The sequence below is a fragment of the Hypomesus nipponensis genome, chromosome 10 (genome assembly GCF_054491055.1).
Source record: "Hypomesus nipponensis isolate SF chromosome 10, ASM5449105v1, whole genome shotgun sequence".
NCBI classification, from domain to species: Eukaryota; Metazoa; Chordata; class Actinopteri; order Osmeriformes; family Osmeridae; genus Hypomesus; species Hypomesus nipponensis.
Window position 1 is genome coordinate 8,796,457 of NC_140370.1, and position 26,301 is coordinate 8,822,757.

The 26,301-nt window shown below is 43.2% G+C and overlaps 2 protein-coding genes across 3 annotated transcripts; one reads left to right on the forward strand and one right to left on the reverse strand.

Annotated features, from left to right (window-relative positions):
* The first annotated feature begins 9 nt into the window (after window positions 1–9).
* LOC146271519 (WD repeat-containing protein 37) lies at window positions 10–9,007 on the forward strand. 2 transcript variants are annotated; one of them, XM_084707444.1, is made up of 15 exons: window positions 10–192; window positions 1,018–1,185; window positions 3,071–3,167; window positions 3,294–3,389; window positions 3,536–3,600; window positions 3,831–3,914; window positions 5,686–5,821; window positions 6,098–6,169; window positions 6,314–6,358; window positions 6,548–6,624; window positions 6,901–7,135; window positions 7,264–7,405; window positions 8,150–8,284; window positions 8,410–8,524; window positions 8,802–9,007. In XM_084707444.1, the coding sequence occupies exons 2-15, from the start codon at window positions 1,048–1,050 to the stop codon at window positions 8,931–8,933; spliced, it is 1,569 nt and encodes a 522-aa protein (XP_084563570.1). In that variant the 5' UTR covers window positions 10–192; window positions 1,018–1,047; the 3' UTR covers window positions 8,934–9,007. The 2 variants fall into 2 exon arrangements, with proteins under 2 accessions (XP_084563570.1, XP_084563569.1); XM_084707443.1 differs by lacking the exon at window positions 3,831–3,914.
* A 3,889-nt stretch (window positions 9,008–12,896) lies between these two features.
* On the reverse strand, window positions 12,897–25,096 carry LOC146271520 (inactive double-stranded RNA-specific editase B2-like). The gene is made up of 10 exons (XM_084708269.1): window positions 24,994–25,096; window positions 19,308–19,394; window positions 18,229–19,166; window positions 16,465–16,582; window positions 15,691–15,859; window positions 15,103–15,260; window positions 14,781–14,949; window positions 14,447–14,628; window positions 14,112–14,293; window positions 12,897–13,061 (listed from the first exon to the last, which is right to left on the reverse strand). Exons 1-10 carry the CDS (start codon window positions 25,094–25,096, stop codon window positions 12,897–12,899), a joined length of 2,271 nt encoding a protein of 756 aa, XP_084564395.1.
* Between the last annotated feature and the right edge of the window lie 1,205 nt (window positions 25,097–26,301).

A 26,301-nucleotide genomic window follows, 5' to 3' on the forward strand; every position in this document is an offset into this window, starting at 1 on the left:
GGTGTCCCGGATGAAGCTAATCAAGTCAGCTCTTCCCAACTGTTTTGACAGAGGGACATTGGTGAGACGTCAACAAGGACCCTAGGCTGGTTGCAGCCAAGCCAACTAAAAAGATATGTCCGTCTGTTAAAAGATGGTCGCTGGACACATTCATACTATTTGGAATACACACCTGGATATATAGTCGTTGTTGTAAGTATGTTAATTGTACAGTCTTCTGCAGTTAGCTAGATAGCCAGTATAGCTGGTTGTTAGCAAGATAGCTAGTTAGCTGATTACAACCTTCAGTACAGTGCCCGTCATGTAGACAAGCATGTTCTAGCTTTGCTAGTTATAGCTATGATTGGTTGAGGTGAGGTGCTGTTGTTAATGTAGTAATGAATGTGAATGAATGTCCGAATGTAAGGAAGGGAAACTACCTCAACTGCTGTCTTGCTATGCTTTTGCAAGTAATGCTAGAGTTCAGCAGCAGCTAGCTGAAATAGCGAGCAAGCTGTGGTAATAGTCTTGCTTGCTAGCTAAGTAGCTAACTAAGTAGATTGCTAGTTAAGCCAAATATTTTGCCTGTCTGTTTACTGGCTTGAATATGACAGTCATACGTGTAAATTACTCTACGGCCACACTGATGTAAACTTGCTTTTAGGTTATCTGCATGTGGGAAATTGTTGCATTCAGACCTTTTACCTGTCAAATGACAAAAACAATATATAGACCAGGCTACCTGAAACAGTATAGCTTAATGCTAGTAATAGCAAGTTAGCTAGGCCAGGCCCCGAAATTATCACTTGTCTCATGATCCACAAGATGATGATAACCATGATATTAAATTGCCTGTCTTGAACGTAAGCGCTGTTAATTAGATTTTTTCTTAGTTTACATTTACAATGGTTTTCCAATCTCCAGCCCGAACCGGTTTTTTTCAGAAACGCTGTTAGTAAACTAGCTTCTTTGAAAAAAAAAAAAAAGAACATTGCACTTGGGTGTTTGATCATTTGCCTGCTGGTTTCTCTTCCACAGATTGGAGGTTCAGTAGGTGTGTGAGGAGGGATGCCTGTAGAAAGTGGAAGCAGTGCTGCCGCCCGTCAGGCCAAACAGAAGCGCAAGTCCCACAGCCTGTCCATCCGCAGGACCAACAGCACCGAGCAGGAACGCACAGGCTTGCAGAGAGACATGCTGGAGGGACAGGTGAGGGCAGAGAGCCAAAGGGAAAATCAAGGGACCAGATGGTTAAATCAGAGGGAGTCGGTTGGAGGGGGTTAAATCAGAGGGAGTCACTAAATAGTAGACACTGTTAGTGCTAAACACGTTTTTACCACTAAGCATGGGTGCTTGATACACATGTTCTACATTATGTTGATCTGGTGTGTGAGTTTCCAGAAGAATTGGATAGGGTAGTAATGACATTGCAATAGCTAGGCTGTTACATTTGGCCTACCTTTTATTTTAAGTACCAAAAAGCTCACTTATTTTAAGTAGGCTTAATTAGACTGACATCCATCAGTTTAGTGACCACATTGTTGTTTTTCTATATCAGAAGAATCAATTAATGTTAGCCTTGAGGTTCTTTCCCCACTGTCAATTTAGCTGTCTTCGGAGAAATGGACAAATAATTTTAGTTTATAAAACATCTGAGATGGTGCGTGGGCTGAACTTTAAAGTGAAGTAATACAACCAGTCTAAGTCTGGTACAATCTAATTATAGAGTGGAAACTGAATGATTACAATCTTTACATTTCCAACCAGCTGATTTATGATTTGTCTCTCCTCAGAAACAGAAATGTAAATATTATATTAAGTCCCCCATGTGTTGTAATTTGTTACATCTTAAACCAGGAAATGTTCCTCACACTGCAAATTTAACAAGGAGATGATCATGAAGTCCTTGATTCTGATTAGCTAAATTCTGTCTCGTAGCTTAAGAGGTTGAATTTTTTATTTGTCAGTTCCTTTATACCACAGCCACTACTTACAAAGGGAAAGCAACCAACTCCAGAGAGAAGTTGCATCTTGTATGTCTGGTCATTTAAAACTGATTTCAAGTTGTGGGCACCACATTATGAAAGAAAAGGGAACTATTTCTTCTTTGGCTTTTACTCTCTTATGACTTCTTGTTTTTACTCTGACCTTTTTGAATGGTCATAGTCTTCAGAAAATCTGGAAACCTACTTGCGGATGGAGGTAAGTCGGGTGTTTAGAAATGTTGACAATGTAGCAGAATATAATGTAGTTGTGGGTACCTGGTTAGATAGTTCATAGTTATTTCCTAACACTTGAGCCATCTTCAACACACAAAATGTTTTTATCCTCTATCAGAACGGTTAGCCTACACACTCTCAAATGAGTAATGCTTCTATGAAAGGAAAATACATCTTCGAGACAGGTTCTATTGAATACCCCTCAGCAGTAGATTTGGAACCACTCTGTCCAAAGGGCCCTTCACTCTGGCACACTGTCCTTGTCCCTTCCAACAACATCCAGCCTGGCTACTGAGCCTGTGAATGCAATGAGTACGCTCCACTGAGCTCCTTAAAAACACTCCATAGCTGCTGAGGACATTGCTCCTATTTGGTCCACAGTAGGAGTCTGGACTAAACTAGTTCTTTAGATTCAGCTTTCTAAATATAGATAGATACATTACACATCATCTTTCTAAAGCACATTTTTAAGCTTTCTTAAAGGTCCAGATACATTTTTATTTTTTATTTTTAACCAACGAGTGTATCATGCATCCTAAGAGCCTTTGAAATTGCTGCATGAGGTTGTAGTAGGCAACATAGTTACAAGTGCTTTCCAAATCCTTAGATCTTCGTATTGAAAATCCTTAGATCTTAGTATTCCAAATCCTTAGCTATTAGTTGTTGGCCCACAATCCTCCATTATGGTAGTACCAAACAACTAGTACCTATCTTTAACTTGAAGCTATCATAGATGTACTATAATTGCGAGTTCCTTACAATTTACTGTACATGTAGCCTTTTTCAGTGTATTAGTCTATTCTGTCTGATGCGGTATTGGCAGCCTTTTGATGCTCTTGATGTAACGTAGTACTCCTGTGTTTTCCTTTCTGCAGGATTCCAAACTGCCCTTGTCATTGAGGAGCAATCTTCTGGACCTGTTTGGCCAGATTGAGAGGGAGTTTGAAAACCTCTACATTGAAAACATTGAGTGTAAGTAGAGCACACAGACTGCTTGAGTACATCGCTTGCAAATGAACGCCAGGAAACTGCATGCACTAAGGCTCTGATAGGTGTCGATGTTTCGTGGGTGACGACATTGCTTTAAATGTTTTGCAGTGCGCAGAGAGATCGAAACCCTCAATGATCGCTTAACGGCTGAAGGTCAAACCATTGAAGGGGGAGACCTCACCAAGGGAGCGCTTAAAGCAAAAGGTTTGATGCCCCAACATTACTTTTGGCATTCTGCATTGCTTTATAGGTTAGCATAGCTTTGTGTTCCATGATACCATGCCATACATGATTCCAGTCAGAAAATCTGTGAGTTCAATTTTCTGTACATCTTTCTTGTTTGTTTCCAGCGAGTCATAGCACAAGCCAACTGTCTCAAAAACTGAAGACCACCTACAAGGCTTCTACAAGCAAGGTAAAGTTATCATCGTTGTTTTGGCCTCGCATGATTTAGTCCCTTTGGTTAAAACAGTCTCTAAACAAGCTAGTAGTATTACAAAAACAAAATGGTGTAATAGAAAGCTATTCCACTTTTGTCATGTCGACAGTAATGTTGTCCAAGATTGAAACGGGTTGGTTTGTTCAAGGAGTTCCAATGACTTGGAATGACTAAACAAATGGTACTGCTCTCTCTTTGTGCTTTAGCGCTCACATTCTTTCCACGGCATAGCAGGTGGACCCCGCAACTTCAATGTGGGGAACTGGGAGTTGTGGGGTGGAGACTCATGGGTAACTTCTTCATTCCCCCCGTGTGCCATCATGCATGAACAGCCCAGCCATGGGGTTGGCACGGCATCTCCAAGGCACTTGGGGATTCAAATGTAGGACGGAATTTTTTGGAAGGTTTTTTTTTAGTGAGATGTGAAAATGCTAATTGTTGTCTCTCACTAACTAAGGCTTTCCAAATAAGTTGCATCCTCGTTTCCCTCCGTGTACATTTTTGTTTTTTGTTTGTACAATAGTACATTACTGAAAGTGTTCAGAGGTCTTAAGCCATCATGCACATAAAGGCAAGATCCCATCTCTTTAAAGCATTTGTATTGTTTAGGCTTAATTTTATCAATTAGACTTCATCATGGAACAAGGTGTGTGGCCTGTTAGCAAGAGCTTGGTCCTGTCACATTTTTGGCTGTTCACCTGATTAAACATCAGCTCTAACCTTTAGACTTGCTCGCTAGAGTTAACCAATCCCATCAGCTTGTGATGAAGCCACTGTTGGTGTGTACTTTCCACTGCAGTGAAAAAAATAATTTGGGGAAATGCCACTTGGAGTGAAGTCAACTGCTTTATGCTGATGTTCATTGGTGTCAAACAAGCAACAATTTGATATGCTCATTGCAGTCCACACTTTGGAAACACCCCATTAACTGCTGGGTGCTGTAGATTCTATAGCTTTTCGTTATGCTTTTTGGCTTTTTGCTGGTTGCATTTTGTGGCAGTATTACATTTAGACAGGTTTTGGACTTCTTACTAGCTCCTTTGAAATCCAGAATAAGTGCTGTTTGTTATATTCATACAAAACAAAAATGTGTTTTCCATTCAAATATGACACAGTGAATTCATAGATCAGACTCCAGAGTTAATAAACTTATAATTTTGTAGGGATCTCTATCGCACATTTACTTTTGAGTACTACTTTTGTTTTCTCCAGAAATCCTTCTTGAACTTTCCAGGGAAATTGCTGCTATGGGAACAGGCTCCCAAAATGCTTGCTTTTTTAGCAATCGACTGATGCTGGCTCTGACATACTTATTTGGATAACATTGTGGTTATCCATGGGATTATTATGTTGTTGAGTGTTTGTTAAAGGTGCTGTCAGCTAATGATAAACCCAACTTGTTTACAGTTTTAACATCTAATAGCACTGACTAGACTGTCATTTGTCATATTTGATCGAATCTGGTATAAAATGTGGAAGTATGGTGCAATTTAAGATGATTGGTAAAGTAAATATAACTGACTGCACCTTTAATTTTTTATTTCTTGATCAGTTGTTTATGAAAGTTGTCATTTCTTTGTGAGATTTATGACTGGCCCTTTTCCCTCCTGCTTTTTACAGTGGGAAGATGTTAAGTGGTTTGTGTCCAATGGCTGACAGAAGTCCACCTTGTATTATGCCTATCTTAAACGTAAACATCTTCAACTGGGAGGAGGTTGACAATAACCATTTGACTATTATTTCATGTTTTTTTTCATTTACTGTAAACTGCTTAATCTATTCTTTATCCCCTTGTGTGTTTTGTTTTCTTTTTCACAGCTTCTCATTAAAACTCCAGTTTTGATTAATGACATGACACTCCAACTCAGTCAGATGACATAAATATCTAAACCACCCAAGCTTCTTAGCAATGCCTAAGGTACCTCGCTGACTGATCCCTCGCGACCCCCTGAGTGCTGCTGTCCCTGCTTTCCTCTCCCCCTGCTTGCTTGGTGCGAGCTGCCTGAGTCAAAGTCCCCCTGGTTTCTAACTTACTCATTTCTCTTCCCCACACCTCCCTAGATTGTGTCCAGTTTCAAAGCCACCACATCCAGGGCCGTGTGCCAGTTGGTGAAGGAGTACGTGGGCCACAGGGATGGCATCTGGGACCTGAGTGTCACCAGGACCCAGCCCGTGGTGCTGGGGACCGCATCAGCAGGTAACAAGCTCCTCCCTCTCTAGACATGTCCAACTTTGTCCAGCTCTGATGCTCCACGTTGGACACATTTCAAACACTAAACTCCTGAACCCACCTGTCCTCTCTCGCTCTGGATAAGTGGTTCAGCTACATCCATCACGGTTGTGATTGGTAAAGCTGTAAGTGATTGGATAGTTAAGCCTCCTACTAAAGGTGACCTTCAGACATGAATTCACATTGCACTTGTGCACGCCGAGAGACTAGAGAGTAAATCATGACACTCTCTTGTGCCTGCAGATCACACTGCTATGCTGTGGAGCATTGAGACGGGGAAATGCCTGCTCAAATACGTGGGTCACCAGGGATCAGGTAGGACCAGTGGAGACCTGTTGGATTGCACAGTACATTCATTGATAAACTGTCCGTCTTTGTTTATAGCAAACCCCCCATTCCTCAGCAATTTTGTAATTGTTGGTTTGAAATCGTCTCTTTTTGCCTCTCGTCTCTCTCTAGTCAACTCTATTAAGTTCCATCCCACTGAGCAGATGGCTCTTACAGGTAAGGGTGCTGTCATGGTAACAAATGTCCTTTGTTTCTCTATATTGTACTGCACAGATTTGTTAGACTGCGCATTTGTGGCTTTATTCGAAAACAATGACTCATGCTATTCTAGTAGTGATATATTTAGGAAATAAGGAATTTGAGCTCTTCCAGTTTTGTGACGGTCTGTGTGTGTTCGTTCCATAGCCTCTGGTGACCAGACGGCCCATATCTGGAGATACATGGTGCAGCTCCCCACCCCTCAGCCTGTTGCAGACATCAGTGTAAGCTGGGAGACCCTCACTTGCATTACTGGGACCCAAAGCTTGGCCCATGTCACATCTTTGGGTCCGGCCACATTGTAGAACCCATCTATTTCTCTACTATTTTGTTGCAGATAATGGTTGAATGGTAGATGATAGGGTGTATATGGGGCACAAACACAAGAGGTTAAATGAATGACGTGAAGGGCTTTGCTCCAGAGCACAGTGATCAGAGAGTGGGCCTCTCCACCTGTGTGACACAGTTGTGCCTGTCTGCGTGCAACGTCCCTCCGGCAGGTGCCCTGCGAGGACGACATTGACTTCTCGGACAAGGACGAGGCGGAGGGAGACGCGGAGGGCCCTAACGAGTGTCCGTCTGTGCGCGTGGCCATGACCACCCTCAGGAGCCACCAGGGCGTGGTCATCGCCGCCGACTGGCTGGTGGGGGGCAAGCAGGTGGTCACTGCCTCCTGGGACCGCGCTGCCAATCTCTACGACGTGGAGACGTCCGAGCTGGTCCACACTCTGACCGGTCAGTTCCGCTGGGTTGACGACCGGAGCTTGGGCTTGGCCTGGCGTTGCTTTTCTGCGAGGTATGTGGACAGTGTGCCTGTGGGTGACCCAGCCTTTCTGTGTGTGTGTGTGTGTGTGTGTGTCCAGGCCATGACCAGGAGCTGACTCACTGCTGCACCCATCCTACCCAGCGCCTCGTGGTCACCTCATCCAGAGACACGACCTTCCGTCTGTGGGACTTTAGAGACCCCTCCATCCACTCTGTCAACGTGTTCCAGGGCCACACCGAGTGAGTCTGTCCCTAGGTGACACACCCAGGAAGTACCAGCACTGTTCATCATTTGTCGCAGTATAAGGTGACTTAAGATGACACTTTAAATGAGCAAATATCGATTTAATAAACGTCACAGGCTATATTTTCCCGTCTTCCCCCTAAAAAACAGTACAATAATTGCGTGACTTCAACCAGGCTTTTTTAAGTCCATATGACACCCGCTGTAAAGTGAAAGTCATCACATTTGTGGTCACGCAGGAGCAGATTTCATGGCTGAAAGCATGAAAACAAGCCACCAGCAATGTGACATTAATTAGCCCTTATTAAACTGGGCGTCAATTTAGATTAAGTGGGTCCGATTCGGTCTTCCGTACACCATCGTGGAAAATAGAGTACATTCAGGTTTTTTTAGCAATACTGCAGCTAATGCCAAAACACTAGATCAGATCAAGGCATGTCAGTCAGCCATGCAGCTGAAGGAGTGTGTCACCTGGGACATCAAGGCGGCTCTCGAGGCATTCCTCTGCTTTCTCCTTCCTTTTGAAGCAGTGTGAAAACGGTGATCCGCACATAGGCAGTCAGCCTGTTCCTTCTTGCCCCGTCCCAGTTGTTTTCGAGGCTGACAACGCAGATTAGGAATAGAAACGCCGGCGCTCTGCAGTCTGTCGGCCTGCAGTCTGTCAGCCTCCAGTCCGCAGGAAGGCGGAGGGGTGGCGTAGTGCTGACTGGTGTTGTACGCGTGTGTCACCTCGTCTCCAGCACGGTGACGTCAGCGGTCTTCACCGTGGGCGACAACGTGGTGTCGGGGAGCGACGATCGCACCGTCAAAGTGTGGGACCTGAAGAACATGAGGTCACCGATCGCGACCATCCGCACGGACTCGGCGGTCAACAGGTAGGACGAGGGAGGAGCTACCGACACCTTAGAATACAGAGGGAACTATAGCGTTGATTTAGTTTAATTTGATGTTGAAAATCGCATTGGCACCATTAACCCTGATTGCTGTTTCCCCTCTGTAGGATAAGCGTGTCAGTGAACCAAAGAATCATAGCTCTTCCTCACGACAATCGTCAAGTCCGGCTGTTTGACATGTCTGGAGTGCGGCTGGCTCGACTCCCACGCAGCAACAGACAGGTAACACACACAACAATACAGGACATAAAGAAATGCATTCATCCTTTCACTCAGACTTTTATCAGTGGTTTTCACTTTGCTTAATAGTGGGCCTACCCAGCCTGTCCTGTCAGTAGACACAGGAGGAGATGGTAGATACCCAGTCTTGGTCAAGTGATTCACACTAGGGTAGTAGATAGGAAACATTGTAGCGGCCGTGTGCTGTTGGCGCCAGGACGATGTCATATGTCCCTGGTCTCGTGTAACCCCCCCCTCCACCCCCTGTGTCACTCGTCAGGGCCACCGGCGCATGGTGTGCTGCTCCGCCTGGTGCGAGGACAACGCCTCCTGCAACCTGTTCAGCTGCGGCTTCGACCGGCAGGCCATCGGCTGGAACATCAACATCCCGGCCCTGCTGCAGGAGAAGTGAAGAGGGGGGACGGACCTGGGGAGGCTCTGGGCCCCCAGCCTGGCCCCCCCTCCAGCCTGGCCCCCCCCCAGCCTGCCCCCCCCCCAGCCTGGCCCCCCCTTCAGCCTGGCCCCCCCCCAGCCTGCCCCCCCCCCAGCCTGGCCCCCCCTTCAGCCTGGCCCCCCCCCAGCCTGCCCCCCCCCCCAGCCTGGCCCCCCCTCCAGCCTGGCCCCCCCTCCAGCCTGGCCGCCTGTGCTCACTGAGACCCCCCCCACCACCACCACCACCACCCCCCATGCTTCAGCACTCACACACCCACCCTCTGGTAGGGAGGAGGGGGCGGGGGGCTCCCCCTGCTGTTGAGTGTTCTCACGTGTTCTCGGCCCCCTTCACCTGTGCACACCCAACATGTGTTTTGAGTGTGTGAACGACGTGTGGTTTCTCCAAACTTTGCACCCCACCTAACCCCCCACCCATATATAGAAATGTGATTTTAGGAATGAGCTGTTTAAGACTACAGCACAATGACAGATGTCAGATGCAGGGGAGGAGAGGATGGCCTCACTTTCTTCAAAGGACGCTTTGACGACGTGTGTTCACAACGATAGGCATTTTGTTGCGACCCGTTTTAGTTAGCGATATGCCTTGCATACATACTTTGTGCCCATCTTACCAGCTCAGACTTAGAGCTAGCCTAGCTGCATTAATGTGCCATTACAGCAGACTCACATTTTTAACTAGGTTGACCAGTCCACACACCTGTCTTCTGCAACTCAAACTCAGCACTCGTCACAAACATGCAGTTCTGAGAAAGTCAGTGTTTGTTTGTTTTTTCGTTCAGTCATGCACCTTTTTTTGTTGTTGTTGTTGTTGAAGAAACAAGCAAACGAACAAGTTGTTACAGTTTCTTGCATTGTTATATATTTTTTAGCCATTGCATATGTTGTACAGAATTGACACAATCCTATTTTAAACAATACATTGTGCCATTTTAAAATAGTTGGGTGTACGGGGAAAGCTTGAACAGAAATCGTCTTCAGCCGTTTTTTGCGTTGGTAATGGTAATTGAGTTTGAGGGCAAGGCTGTACAAAATTACCGCTTTGTGTAGGACTTATGAACAATACTAAATGTGATATCTAGAATTTTATGGAAAGTGCCCCTAGTTGTCAATAATAAAAAGCTGTTACAGGGTTAGAGCAGTCATACTTCGTAATTGCGCTGTACTAATTATTGAGCGAAATCTCGTAAGAGCGTCGTAATGCATTAGCTGTAATAGCTTGTTGGCTGAGTTGTCATGGTTTTAATGTATGCCAAAGCAAAGCAGAGAAACAGATAGAAATGTCATTATTGCAAATTGCGTGTTTGATGGCGTGAATATTTAGAGAGTATTTCAGTATAGTCTATTGGAATCATCAAAAGCTGCAGACCTTACATTCCTGCTCTGTTGCGTGTATTTAACTGTAGTACTATGTAGTACTGTATTTGTATCTTAAATAGACCCCATGAGTACAGTATTAGTATATAGTAGTAGTGACATTCAGGCCAATTATATAGCAGTCACAAACAAAACATTTCCATAACTTAGACAAAATCAGCTACATGAGAACTTTTCTTGCACCAAACCGAATGAATTATTGGAAAGTTTCTCACCTGAGCACCATTTTAACTTGAGGCACAACTGTACCATATGAATGATAATATATGACCATAGTTTTAAAGGTTTTTTTGGTTTTAGGGTGTATGTGTGCCGCAGCGTTTACTAGCCTGTTCATTTCACGGGGTTGTCTTTCATTTGGACCCATTTTTCAGCAATGTTTACTAGAAGTGCATAGAAGTCCCTGACGAAAGCTGCTGCTACTTCTGAAGGGCCATTGTTTTTTTCCGGCAGCTGACCTCGCTGTGTTACCACGTCTTCTCCCTGCTAGCAGGGATGGACGGCTCCAGTGGAGGAGGGCTAGTCTAGTGGACATGAGGTTGTGCAATCAAATGCAAACAGTACTTCTCTCCTGTATTACTGGGTGAGTGTGTACTCTAGTACTACTTTGCCAGGGGTAGATTACGAATGCTTCATCAATACATGGCTGAGTAAATGTGGAGCATCACTAGAAGGCAACCTACCAGAGACAGCAGCCCTCCTAGCATCCTGGATGGAAGGGAGACCGTTTACTTACAGATCACAGAAATATCACCAACTATTTGACCTGTGAATGTGTCTTTTTAGTTTGACAGTATTTTGTAATGGATTCGTTCTCACGGAACTAGGCGGATGAGCATCTGAATGCTTTCTTCTTAGTTGTGCAAAGTCTCTGTGCTTAGCTGACCATGTTTTGTTTGTTTGTCATTGTTTTGGTCACGTTTCACATCTCAAAGTTCTCTCTCTTGTACAGTACATATTGTCAATGTCACTGGAGAGAAATGTCAATATCAAGCTCCCAAACCTATAGCAACACACAGTACATTTCAGGCAGAATCAACAGTGAATAGCCTTGTTAACCTGTGGCATTGTGGTGTTAACCCAATGATGTTTTATGTGCTAAAAAAAAGTTCAATTTTAACAAGAGGAACACACCACCATGCAAGCCTCGTGAGGTGGTGAAACCATTTTGTTGGCAGACATTTTTGTGAGATAGCTATGTATAAGGAACAAGCTTGAGCTTGGGTAATGAATAAAATGTGTTTCATTCCCTCACACTGTTTTTCTATCTTGATTCTGAGTTGGACGTGTCAGTATCTTTAAAATGAAAAATATGATTTTTAACAAGTAAAATTGACCTTGTATCATGCTCATCAGGAAAAGAGCACACAGTTGAATACAAATGAGCAAATTTACTTCCTATGACAAAAATATTCATTTAAATCCCACATATCAAAAGTCAATGAAATTGACAAGAATGTCGTGTAACAATGGCTATCTGTCAAAACTACAAGACAAACTATGAGTATTTGTTATTTTCAGCAAAAATATACACTGTCACAAGCCCTTTACTACAGTACAAGCTTTCCCATATCATACAAAGATCAAATGAACATCTGAACAAATAATAGAAATACAACAATCTACTAAGTTGAGGAACATAGTTGACCATTCAAGAAAATAATACCTTTCAAGAGAGTACTGTTCTAGTCATTTGTGTCACATACAATCTTGTCATATTGTAAGCAGGTAAAAGGCATTTGTTGATTTACCAATGGTACCATTCTCCTCCACCAGTAGTTCTCAATTAGTGGGCCACGCCACCCCGTCCATATTCCTGTTGTAACCTCTTTGTACCACTAGAGGTCCCTCATTGTCCATTATCCTTTTTGCCGAGTCCTGTGTCCTTTGTCTGCTACAATTACACATTAAGTAATGTTTTTTTAGAAATCAAACAAAAACTTTGACATAAAACAGCCCTGTAATAACAGTGACATGTTAAATCACTTAAAAGAAACACAAAAAGGGAAGTCACAAACAATGTCGCATTTCATTTCTAGAAAAGAAACATATAGATATGATTTAATCATGAGCTTTACTGCTGAATTTCAGCCATGAACGCAGACAATGAAGTAGCGGTGCTGTTTCAGTGAGAGAGAGTTGAGAGCACTAAAAGCTTTTACTTTAGTCCCGCTGATTCATAGTGAGTCATCATAAAGTGTGTGTGAATCAGCAGATTTGGACATTGCACACCTGACTAAAACAGAGAGTTATTTTCTCTCACAGATAACTAGACTAATACTTTCCTGTGTTCTCATCTGTGTCAACAACTCAACAAGTGGGACTGAATGTGGGTAACTACATGTGGGTAAGATGTAAGACAGGATCATCTTTGGGGTCTTTTGTTAGTTTGGAAAGGAGGGACAGCCATATACTCATCTTATTCTGGACACACAAACTCACATGAACACGTTCTTATGTCCCTTTCTCTCCTCGCCCTTTCTTGATCACACACACAGTCACCCCTACAAACAGGGACCTACACTCCATCACTGTGGGGTCTGGACACTCACACACTGATCTGGAAGTCCTCGTGGGCTGGTGGTTTCCTCACCCAGGTTCCCAGCCCTGAGTCCTGCAGAGAGAGGACAAACTTTTGCCTGGCTCTCTGATAGGTCTTAGCGGCCATCTTGACTCCCAAGTACGTCTTGTTCTCCAAACCAAACTCTCCTTTCTTCAGCGAGAGAGAGAGAGAGAGAGAGAGAGAGGGAGGGAGGGAGGGAGGGAGGGAGGGAGGGAGGGAGGGAGGGAGGGAGGGAGGGAGGGAGGGAGGGAGGGAGGGAGGGAGGGAGGGAGGGAGGGAGGGAGGGAGGGAGGGAGGGAGGGAGGGAGGGAGGGAGGGAGGGAGGGAGGGAGGGAGGGAGGGAGGGAGGGAGGGAGGGAGGGAGGGAGGGAGGGAGGGAGGGAGGGAGGGAGGGAAATGGCTTGGGTTAATAAAACATGCCACCCAGACAGAATAAAAAGTAATGACCCAGCACAAACTGCAAACTTCAACAGCTGGGCCATCTTCACCAGCAAATTAACTTTCCTCTGCTTTCAGTTTTTTCTTCTCTCATGCTATTCTTTACCTGATATTACACTCACACACTCACTCACTTTCTCTCTTTCTTCTCCCCTCCTCGCTCATCTCTTTTCTGTTTTTGTTTTGCCTTGGTTCTGTCTTGCCCCATCCTTTCATGCATCTTCTCGCTCTCGCACTCACCCTCCCTTCCTGCACATTTTTTAAATTAAGTACAGCCAAGATTTTTTTTTCTTCCGATGACTGTGTTTATGTTTACTTTTATACTGAGTCCAGAAGAGAACATAAGCTGCTGGGAAGTATTGAAATGCTTTTAAAAATAATGACGTCGCTACTGTCATCTAAATGTTACCATCGCCATTTGGAACTTAGGAATGTGACACATGCATATTTAATTTCACAATAAGAATAAAACTGCACGGCATTCTAAATCTTAAAGAAACATCATCCTAATGAGCCTTAGATGGAAATGTTGTACAAACACACAGATAGATGGATTGCATCGGCTTTGCAAGTCTAATTCAGGGTTTCCATTTAAACAATTGTTTTGTACTTGTCAGGTCACCTTAACAATGCTTTTTATACATGTGGATCTTAGAGTGGAATTATGGAAGAGTGGCTTGTACCTATAAATAAAGGCCTCTCCAATAAATAACCACAGACTGAATTACCTGAATTTTGCCATGCAATTTCTCACTGACCCACCTTGTAATGTAGTCTCTGCCAGCGGGTGAAGAGGGAGTGCTTGCAAAGCCGAGATGGCACACCTGTAACTTCCTTCCTGCCTGTGGCGCTGCTGACCACCTCCAGCTCTCCATCACCCCAGCTCCAGTTCATACTGGAAGGCAGGGCCTTCCCTGGCTGGCGGCCCTCACTGCTACTGAGGCCTGGGGGGGGGGGGGGGGGGGGCACGACAACAGCCTGGAGTTAAGAGCCTGAAGGACACCTATCTACCTCACAACCTGCCCTTAGCTACTACCATTATGACACAAGCTACAGCAGGACGTGCATGCGAGAGGTCTCGGTTGCGTGGTACGTACAGCCCAGGAGCAGTTGGGTACGTCTGTAGGGGCAAGGCAGGTGGGTGACATGGCCTAGCCGCCGCCCCATGGCCCTGCCCAGGTGGCCAGTGTGACACAGACTGCCCACCGTCAGGCTGTGGAGGTACACTGGCTCCACAAAGTGAGACAGGAGGGAACCCTGAAGACCTAGAACGTTCCACCTAGAGAAACAAGATGAAAGGATGTACTAGAATGATAAACGCCAGTGAAAGTGACAAAGCACATAGGGATAGATAACGATTGAAATAGTGTTCCATGCATAAATACATTTCCACAGTAGGGAGTATGCATACTGCATCCATGTCAAGCTTACCTGGCCATTTTGTCCGTGCAAGACATGGTAACAAGAGTTTGGTCCACCAGTGCTTTGTCCCATGTCTGATTGGGCCGCCTCACACTAACAGGAAGTGTCCCCTCGCTCACCTCCATCTTCATCCTGAGATGGCAGTGGAAGTTCCTAACCAATCGGTGGCTGCTGGGTTCTACAGAGCAGGAGGCAATCATGACAGACAAATGAGACTGCTCTCATACGAACACATGCTTATCGAGAAACCACAATGGAACATGAAGAGGCCCCATGGCATTAAACCGTACAGCGCGGTGTGTAACGGGGGACTGTTGGACGGGTTTCTTACGGTTAGCCGTGAGCTCGTAGGGGCAGTTGAGGCGAGCGTCTCCACAGGGGGATGAGCTGACGTACATGTGGAAGAGGACGCCGTCTCTCAGGCGGTACCCGGGGCCAGAGCCAGGGCCTCGGACAAAGACGGACGCCTCCGTGTCGTCTCGCCTTTCACTTCACGGAAATGGACAGAAAAACATGTTTCAAGTGTCCTTTCGGGCTATTCTGAAGCATTCATGTGAGGCAAAAGGGGTTGTCAGCAAAAGCATGTCACTTGAGAACTTGGTCAATGGGTCTAATTAGTAAGTGATCACGAATTGTTCTCTGTATCACTGAAAGAATCTGTGAAAGGACCAGATTATAGTTTTTCATACTTTTGATTGAACACATCCAGTAGAATAATCCCTTTTCCTTGACGAAACAACTGTAAATGCATATTCTCCATGCTGTCCGTACTCCAAGATCACCTAGGACATCAGCTCAGTGTATGTTTACAGGTTCGGCTCAGTTATGTGGGCATCTGTGAAGCCCTCTGTGACATTGCTTCGTGAGAAGTGCTCGACGAATACAATTTGGCTTGATTTAATTAGACATGCAATCTTACCCCAGGAGAAGTTCTAGTTGAGAGTAGAGGAAGCGAACAAAGGCTCGCCGGGTAATGACCTCGGCGTGGGCATCCCAGACAGCCAGTCCCTGGTCACTGCTGTTCCCGCTACTTAAACATTTAGTCCCTGTCCCCAAGGCCACAACTTGGGCTTGTCTCCAATCAAAACCTGAGGGAGACCATGGCAAAAATGACTATTAGAGTATATATCCAAAGCTGATTGGATTATAATATGTATGATGTGATATTCCTCATCTTGAATTACAACAATCCAAGGTTCAAGTTTACGCATGCAATATGTATGTACAGTACTGTACAAATACAATTTGACATGTCACTATACCACAGCTCCATAAAGTCTGACCAAAGTGACATGCAGTGTATCTAAACTTCCTTGCACCTCACTCAGAATCCACATTTTAATTAAACCATCACTACAATGTTCCGAGACACTAAGTAATAGTCAATAAATAATAAATGATACTAACGTTATGAAAAACCAACATGATACACCAATCTTGTATTGTTGTGTTCCAATCTCATAAAATATTTGTGAACCTGTAATGAATGTCTGCCTGCATCCATAGAAGGGTAAGAAGTGTAGTGTTATCTAAATTATTCCTCATGCAATTGTTTACTTTGTGGTCCTGTTCTTGAACTGTTTCAACCCACTTCTGGTTGTGGAATTAACAAGTTTTAGGGTGTAAAATCAAAACATCCATTGGCTCAATTTAAAACTGGACCTGTGAAACATTTTACTAAAATACATCTTACCTCTAGTCATCACGATTCCTGCTAGAACTTTGTGACGGGCGTGCGAGGTTGAGGAGCACCTGTCAGACAGCTCATAGTATTTGTCTCTCACCATGTGGAATACTTGCTCTGCAAAGAACTGTCATAAAAAAATAAAAAACTTAAGAAGGAACAGTTCTATGTGCTCCTGTACTCAGTTCCATTGTAACATATAGTTATGGACCTGGGAACAGAATGAAGCCACAAAACATCCTCTGAATAGAACACTGGTATTTTTTGTTCCGTTTCTGTTATTTATGAGTAGAAGTATGTGTCTCTCCTCTATGTGTCTTGTTCTGTCCTGTCTCAACCCAAAATAACTAGAAATAGTTCTGCATCCACAGGTAGCTGTGGACCTGCCCCGTTTTGTCTAAGGGAGTCATCTGCATATAGACTTGCCACATCATTGTGTGACAGCTCTCTGATTGATTTTGTCAGCTCCTCTCCTTCAGCTCAACCATCGAGTGACGCCTGAAATATTGTCTCTGTCAGCTCACTGTATTTCCCAGTACATTTCATGTGACTTCCCTTGGAAACCTCTACCCAATTGAGCATTATATACAGTTCTTATGATGAGAAATGAGAAAATAGGTTGACAACACACTACTAACAAAGTTAAAAATACAAAACTCAATGAAGATTGAAGTTACCAGTCCAATACAAGTCTGGATATCTAATATATTTGATTATATATTAAATGATGCACATCTTGAGTTTCTGAAAAATTGTGTAATCTAGACAACCATGCCACAAGGTCATGTGTAATGAGAGTGTTAAACAATTAGTGGTTATATTAATATGCTCTTCACACCTCCTCCCCTCTCCACTCCAATCTCCTTGAGTTGAGACTCCTCCTTCATCACTAATGTGTGCTAATAATGTTCATTAGGGCGTCCTGCTGCCTGACAGACTGTTCAATGAGGAGGGGGATTCTAAATTCTCTGGAGGGAGGAAAAAAATATAATTCATTCAGACCTACCAAAAACCAACAAATCCTTTTATGAAAATGTCGATGATGCTGTCCAAAATAGATCAAATCTGAAACCACATTGGACATTTTGGACTAATGATATCTCTGTTCCTGACACAAATTGTAACAACCTTTTTTGACTTGCTTAACCATAAGACCCAACTTATGGCCAGCATAAAATGTGCCAAAACACTCCATACAACTCCATAACAAAACGGTGTGACAGGGAGAGCTGAGTAGAGTCCACTAGGGCTAGTCACTAGGGCAGTGACTCTCTGTAAGCTAAACTTCTGAGACAGATCTCCGAGGACACGATAGCAAGGATGACAAAGGGAGAGTTCTGATTAGGCCAGGGAGACGAGAGTGCTGTTTAGCTGTTGCGCTTGGGCATGCGGGACAGTATTCAGCCCTCAAGCTCTCGGTCATGGTCGCTATTCTGATATGACACACTTCATTGGCTGACAGTCGGAGCAGCTCAAACACATTCACGGAGGCCATTTCAAACATACAGAATGTAGGCACGGTGGGCAGGAAAACTCAACGAGGCTCTGGACAATTAGGTGTGTTTCAGATGAGTCATTTAACAGCAACATGGGCTCATGGTTTGCAGAATGCCTAAGTGTGTTTTGAAAGTTGAGATTGCCATTTTCCAACGGCTTCTGTCTCCCATGTATCTGACTGCTACAGCAAACCAAAGCAATGGTTCGGACTGATGTGCTGCTTAAAAAAAAATTAAGGTAAAAATTCTGCATTGAATTCAAAGAAAGGATACTCACCTGAGGTAGCTGACTGCTCTTGGTCCCGTAGGCAGCTTGACCGAAGGAGTTTCTGCCCTGCCCCAGGCTGACATTAAATAGCTGTTGCAAGGCTGCTTCTGCTGCCTGGGCCCTGGCCTGCTTCTTACTGCGCCCACATCCTTCGAACACCTTCCCCCTCACTCTCACAGCCATCACAAAACTCCTAATAGGCCTTCCCTGCACTCTCTCTGTAAGGCAGGCATACCTCAACCCTGGATGCAGGTCATTTAATATAGCCACTGGACTCAGTTGCCCCAAGATGGTAGAGCCAATGCTTTGCCTTTTAGGGTCCGCTGAGGCCATTAAATCCAGAAAGAGGCACATTAGTCTTCCATGGTCATACACAGGAGAAATGGATTCTTTTAGACCTGTTGTGCCATAGTCCTTTTGTGTGGATGGATCAAACTCCTGGAAAAGGGTACTGGCTACGTCCGCAAGGTCTGAGGTAAAGTCTGAAGTGGTGTTGGTGAGGTTGCCCATGGTCACGTGAGCCTGGGTGGCATTGGGGAACTGAGTGAAGGAGCGAAGTGCCAGCTCTGCCGCCCTCATCTTAGCCTGCTTTTTGGTTGGTCCTCGCCCCTCAAACCTCAGGCTATTGACCTCAACACTTATGGCGAACACGGGTGCATGTACTGGTCCTGTTTGGGATACTATCTCATACTGAAGACCTGGTTGAAGCTCATTTAGCTGCACCAGGGCGTTCTTTTGACTAACTGACCAGGGTGTTCGCTTAGAGGTCAGTTGGAGTTGGTAGAGGTGCCTGTCTTTGCCCTCCACCAATGGCTGCTTCCTCTTCAGACCTCTTGTCCTGCCTCTCTGGAAGCCTTTGTGTATGGTTGTTGTTTGTCTTGATGGTATGGAACGCTCAGTGTGGTTTCTGCTATCCCGATTTTCCTTTACCTCCAGGCTGCTGGTACCTGATAACCAGTTGAGAGGGGAAATCATAACAGTTCGAAGACTTTCTGTGAATATTGACACGTTTCATGACAGCATGGCTGAAACAGTTTTGTTTGAAATCATGAGAATTTCAGAAAAAGAAACACAAACAGATTAATTACTTGAATTGTCCCCATCTTCTGTTGATGGTCTCCAAGGTTCCCTTTCCTTCTTCAGATCTTCAAAGGATGATGCCATGCTGACTCCTTCTGAAACAGAAGACAACAGAACCGAGGGTGAAGACCCATCAGATCTCTAATTTATATTATTGTAACTACTGGATTAACATAGTAAATTAAGTCAGTTTTGGGGGCAAAACAACCAGTGTTTCAACAAACAAGTTTAAGAAAATGAGTTCATTTATGGAGTTTATGGTTACATAATGCTGCAACACAATGCAATATGCATTGTATAAAAAGTTTATAAAATCTAAAATCTTATGTTATGCCCCTATCATCGTATAATAAATTATTCTATATCCTTTATATTTACATTTACATGTATTCATTTAGCAGACGCTTTTATCCAAAGCGACTTACAAGAGAGAGCTGCAAAGTGCATAGGTCAATGATCATGAACAACAAGATAGCCCCAAAAACATTGCGGGTAGCCAAAACATGAAGCATCCATTGTGAAAAGCAAATAAGTGCCAATGGGAAGAAACGTAAGAGCATGCAGTTAAACAAGTTACAATTAATGCTCTTACTGTTACTGTTACTGTCTTACAAATAATATTCTTATTGTAGATTGAATTGAGACCAGTTATACTGTAGTTCACTGTCACTCACCACTGGAAACAGGAAGACACTTATGTAAAGGTTGTCCATTATTAATGCTGGGGTTTACCTTTGTGGTCCCAGGTTGACATGACCAGATTACCGCCACTGAACCTGGTGACTCCAATATCATTAAGATGTATCTACTGTTGCAGCACTGTTTAACAGACTATACTTATGTGAATGCAAGCATGCGTGCATGTGTGTGTGTGTGTGTGTACAGTGTCTGTGTGTTTATTAGTGGGTGGATGCATGTGTGTGTATGTGAGTGGAGGGATGAATTTGACAGTGGTGTTTAGCCTAGTAAATGTGTAGTGTGTATTACATGAACTGTAGCATGATCCCCATTAGCATGCATCCCTTTGCTTTAGTTCAGATTATACAAGACTCACAGGAAAGGACAGCTTTGTCACTTGTTTCCAGAGTACAGTTCGAGCCACCTGTACATTTATAAGTCTAATGCTCCATGAAATAGTCGTAAGAAAAGAAATTAAAACACAGATAGATGCACAACATTTGCTTTTGGCTTTAAATAACATGAAATGTGTCAGCTGTATTGCTATAAATTTTTACGTTTACAGATGTGGCGAAGTGTTACTTACAGTTTGTGGGAACACCCACTCATCATGTATGTAGTGAGTAGTGTGCTGTATCTTTCCTGTATTTTTCACACTGCATAATCAATATGTAAAGCCAATGACAGTATGAAGCCACACTGGCTGCTGAATGAACTGACTATTTCGAAATGACACTGCTATCCACCCCACTGCCCCTTCCACGGAGATATCAATGTTTCATAAACAGATCATCTCAAATACAAATCCCGTACCGACAACGTTGGTGGAAAGTAGAAATTGAATCTCCTATCACTTTCTCGTATCATCTTCCACAGTAACTGTTTATCAAGCCCCAGACGAAACGTTCTTTCATCCGCTCATTGTTAATGAACCTTATTTAATAGAATAATGAAATTAGGCATGGCAGAGGAAAGTGAAAAACACACGCGTCCAGTGTATGTGGCCTGACAGCCATGGATAATCTCATTTGCCGGAGCATAATTAATGGAAAGTGGTTTCATTTACTCTTAATGCATACTGTCTTTTCTCAAGGGCAAGCAAACAGACAACTTCTTAGATAGCTTGTACAGTATACTGAATATCTGGTCAATATCAGTAATAAGGGGTTTGACACAGCGATGATGATAAATAGCTTTTTGTATTGCAGTTTACATAAACATCTTCGAGAGTAAGAATGGCCACTTTGGGTTCATGTGTGTGATCTGTATGTCCAACCACCAGTGTGTTTGCTGAAATCTGTTTTGTGACTCAGTGGATAGTTGACAAGGATTTTTGCCATTTCTGCCAAACACAGGGCCCTATTTTGACGATCTGAAACGGCCAGGCGCACGCCAGCGGTTCACAGCCGTGGAGACCGACGTTCTCGTCAGGGCAGTAAAAGATAGAGAATAAGTGACACTGTATGGGAAAGGCATAACAGTTTTCTCATTGCACTAAGTTGCCCACTCATGCTGCTCATTCAAATTATTATTCTTATTTTTACATATATTTTTAAATTGTTATATTTTAAATTGTTCAGATGCTATTTTCAACACATAAAATCCTTAAAATTCTTCATTCAAACGGTATAGTAAAGAACGCGAACCAAGATTCTTGCTCCACGACATCGCATTCTGAGGAAATATACCCCCCAGTATGGTCATGATTATTCTTACTGTACACTGAGGGCACTAGTATGAGTAAGCACAGTAAGTTTCAGGCATGTCACACTTTCCTAGTCAGGGTTACAATATCAAGACGAAATCCTTCACTCTTTGAATCGCGCGCGCTCCTGCGAAGGGGTGCCAATCCAGAGAGTCATGCATCGGGTGATACAACACCGGAACACGCCTCCTTTTTCGCTGAACTGCCCACGGGAGCTCAAGGTCATTTCGACCTGCGTCTGTGGAGGGAAAAGTCGGCTTTGGGTCGAGTGCGAACTAGGATTGACACTTGCGTCGTTGACTAAGTCATTTGCGCTGGGTGCAAGATAGGGCCCACAGTCTTCGATCTATTTAACTTCGAACTATTTAATTACATTAAACTGAGATAGATGGGATTCCTGTACTGTTTCTGTACAAAATACTGTATCATTAGGATTCTGTATTCATCAATCCGTATTTGTGTAAACAAGTTGGCAGACGTAAATTGTAACTTTCCCATATGGTGGCTTACGTGCTGCCACTGTAATTATCATCAAGCAAATGATACAAAGAAACTGCATCCTAGCATCCCAGCATCAGGGTCATGATAATAGCCCCCTTCAGCAAATTACACACAGAGGGGGATCGTCTGAACGTGTGAGACAGACTCTGGGAACATCATTATCCTGTCTACTTATAGCTGTAAAACAATAAAGCGGTCTTACATTACTGTATACAATGGCATACAGTACAGTAACTGTACTATTCAAATAAAGCAAAGCAATGACAATCTAATTCGTGGAAATATGATATGGTAAATTCACTCAAAATCCACTTGAAATAGAAAGTGCTGAAGGATGGGCTTTCTATGCCAGGGACATTTTGTAGTTTACTAGTTCCGTTTCTTTATGCATGCTTCACTGTGAAGTTCATACACAAGTGCAAATTTGTCAGCTTGTGTTCCACACATGCATGGCATTTCCACAATTCCATCCGTTTAGAGGCTCAAATAAGTGTTTCTCACACATAATGGCAACAACTTGCTCATCATTTGTCTTCACTAGAATATACCAGCTCAGCATGGAGAGGAGGAGGAGCTGGGGGGAGATGAAATGAGGCGAGAAATAAGCCAACAGAAGTCTTGAGGAGGAACAAGGATTCATTGGGGTAGACATAAAAACAGTGTTGGAAGAAAGATATGATCGAGTCAAAAGGTAACCCAATAATGTCAAATGGGGTTTTATACAATTACCTTGTAACAGTTAAAATACATACTGCATTGTAGAAAAGGACACTGTAGACTCTACAGTGTAGAGGGTGACATTTTTTTAGATTAAGAGAGACAATTAGGGTATGAATAGTTAAATTATCAGTAGTGATTTATTTCAATTCCTTGTTGACTTATTGTAACTCAATTCTGGCTGTGCTGAGGAGAACAGGTCAGGATCAGTGTTTAACCTGATGTCGGGAGATACTGTGGCCAAGTCCTGTGAACGCTACTCAAGCACTCAGCCTGTCTCTGTCATCTGAAGCCTCATATTGACAGTCAGGCCACACACACACACTTTCCTTTGTGCAGCAAAGAAAAGAAGAAGCTTCCCTCCTGTCTCATTCACTTGACTTGAAAAAATCAAAATCCAACATGCCTACTTACCGAAGAGCCTCACTCTATGTGGCCAGCACTATCCTGAGGTTGGTGAACTGACATTACACAACAGATTGTTCTTGTTATTTATCTTTCCTTAAGAAGGTTAATTACCTACAACTTACGCTTAGTAGCTCAACTTGGAACCTTTTTTACTTTAGGAACGTCTGTGTTTAGTGTGATACTCAGTCTTCTTCAAAAAAATGGAGGGAGATCAGTTGACAATAGAACAATGGCATCCTATGGACAGTTTTGCACATCCTGTTCTGTCAGGTGTTGTTGTGTTGATGTGCTGTGACTTGTCAGTGGGACTTGAATTGTCCCACAGAAAAGCCATATGAATGCAATGTGAATGCAAATGATTAAATTACCCATGCTCTACAAAAGTGTGATTATGAAAATTGAATCTAATATTCAAAGTGGGGCTAAAAACAACACATTTGGGTTGACAACAACAGATGATGGAAATTAGTAAACAGCAGCTGCTGTTCCATCATTGTAATCTTGTGGGGATTAGGGACAGTATTTGTGTAATAACTTAAAATTGTATTTACAGTTACAATAATAGCTGGATGTTCAATTATTCTTCTGATATATATGTTCTTCAGAGACTTTACCTCTGTATAATATACCACAAAAGAAAATAATGACATAATTGCTAAACAAATATTGAATAAGAGGCAGACACTTCCAGAGTCCCACTTAGTCTCCTGCTGGCTCTCTCTCCACTAACAGTATGACATTCACAAACTAGACATGGCGCTCCAATCAACATGCCAATACAAAACAAGTAGCCTTCTTGTCAACTCATTCTGAGGAGGAACCCCAGAAGGAGGTCAACGATGATGCCCACAGAATGCTGGGAGATGCAGATCATCACAGTATTGCATACCATTAAAAATGGTCATTCCTTCAGTCAATTCCACCATCTTACCTCCCCATTAAAAAAAATGACCATTAGGTCACAAATGTAATGGAAAAGGCTTAGGCACTTTGAATGAGCATAGGACTTAATACAACCCCCTTTCATGAAATAATCTGCAGCATTGCTCAGGATTAGTATGACAGGAACAATGACAATGTAATCCTAAAATGTCAACCTGTTGCCTCAAAGATAATAGTAATTATTGTGAAAGCTTTCATGATGAAGAGTACTTTTAAATATCAGGGGTAAAGGGTTATCAAAGCCAGCAAATAATGGGTGACATTGTGGAGGACAAGTGGTTGATTGGAGTAATAGTAGTCCTTAAAAGGATTGAATTAAGTTCTAGAACCCAAGTTTAAGGTTTAGGCATAGCATGAAAAGGCAACATACTGTTCACAAATACACAACAGTGTTTGATGAGAGCTGCCAGAACACAGTGTTCTGTATCATACTGCTATAATTAACCGTAATAATCGGATAAACGATCGGATACATCTTGATTTAAAAGTAATAATAATAACGATAAAAGTAAATAATATGTTTTTTTGGTTGTGTAGGAAATGTCTGTTTTATAAGCAGGGTTTTAACAAGTTGTTGTTTTTAGATAGGGGTAGGCATAACAGTATATTGGTACTCAGTACACATGGTCTACAGGTAGCCTTCATGAACAACCTTGAAACTAATTTGTTCAGTGAGTAAAACAGTTTAGACTTAGCATGCGTAGCACAGCATCCCGACATTTGCACCGGTTTCGGTAACTAACCTTTCCTAATACACCTTCTCCTTCGTCTCCTTTTGAACTTGCTCTTTTGACCACAGTCTGAAGTTTTCTCAGGTCGGTTATTGTTTTGAAGGTCCACAGACATCGTTGAGACTCCGTTATCAGCGCCTGTTGCCTTCACGGTGGTCTTTAGCTTTCTTGTTAATGGATAATAATGAACTGTCGAGTGGATGTTTCCTGCAGTCGAGAAAAGAAGGATGTTCGTGCATGATCCAAGTCCCCCACCAATGTGCTTTGATTCCCCCTCCGTGAACAGTTTTTGTAGGGTGACGTCAAAACTCAAAGGAAAAAACTCCCAGCCCCACACGAATTTGCTTAACGTACTCGTGTTTAAATGCCATTGCATTTAAGCTATTAGGTTTGTGACCCATTTCAAACTTTTCCCACAGCTGGCGCACACATGCACTTAACATTCAGCACCATGGACAGCGCACATACTGTCAACTTTCCAGATAGCTGTACCAGAGTAGGTTGCAACCAAATTTAAGAGGTTAATCAATTAATATGACCTTACAAGCCTAACTATTGACGTGTCTACCTGTACCATAAACCTTGGTAACTACGATATGCTGTAGATAGAACAGCAAGTTCCAAGAATATTCTGCCACATCATGTCAATGTTTATTGAAATCAAGTTAACTCAGTCTGGCTTACACCATCCTACTCCTTGGAATGGTGTCTAGTGGAGGTGGTTTGGAGTCTGGGGTTCACCTCTAGCCTTTCACAACTGAACAAGAAAATGGAAAGAAGACTTAGGATCAAACTCACAGCTGGGAGGCAGACTGACCTGACTGATAGGACTGGGTTAGGGTTAGGTCCAAACCATAACAACTATAAGGTTGAACTGCTTTACATAATCCACTCCTACCATTTCCATTCACTACTTTCAATTGATGTCAAGGGTTTAATCCCTGCCAATCACACTCCTCATTATAATAATGAATGACACTCCAATCAAGATTGGAAGTATATTTGTACATTTCACTGTACCAATGACTGCGTAATTCAGATTGTCATTTTTTTCAGAGGGAATTCTGTATATGCTTATTGTTTGTTTGTTCTCCCCCTCCATTTCGATTTTCATCAAGGGATTAACAGTTTCTGTAGCTTTACTTATTTCCTTATCTGTGCTTGGAACTCCCCAGTGTTTGGGGTACGTGTGCAGACCTCCCGGGACCACATATCTCAGATAACATTTCAACTTACTGCCTCTAGAGATCTGTGTGCTCTTATCTTTACCTGTAGCTCCTCTCTCTGCCCTATTTCTTACCTTCTGTCAAATACATCCCA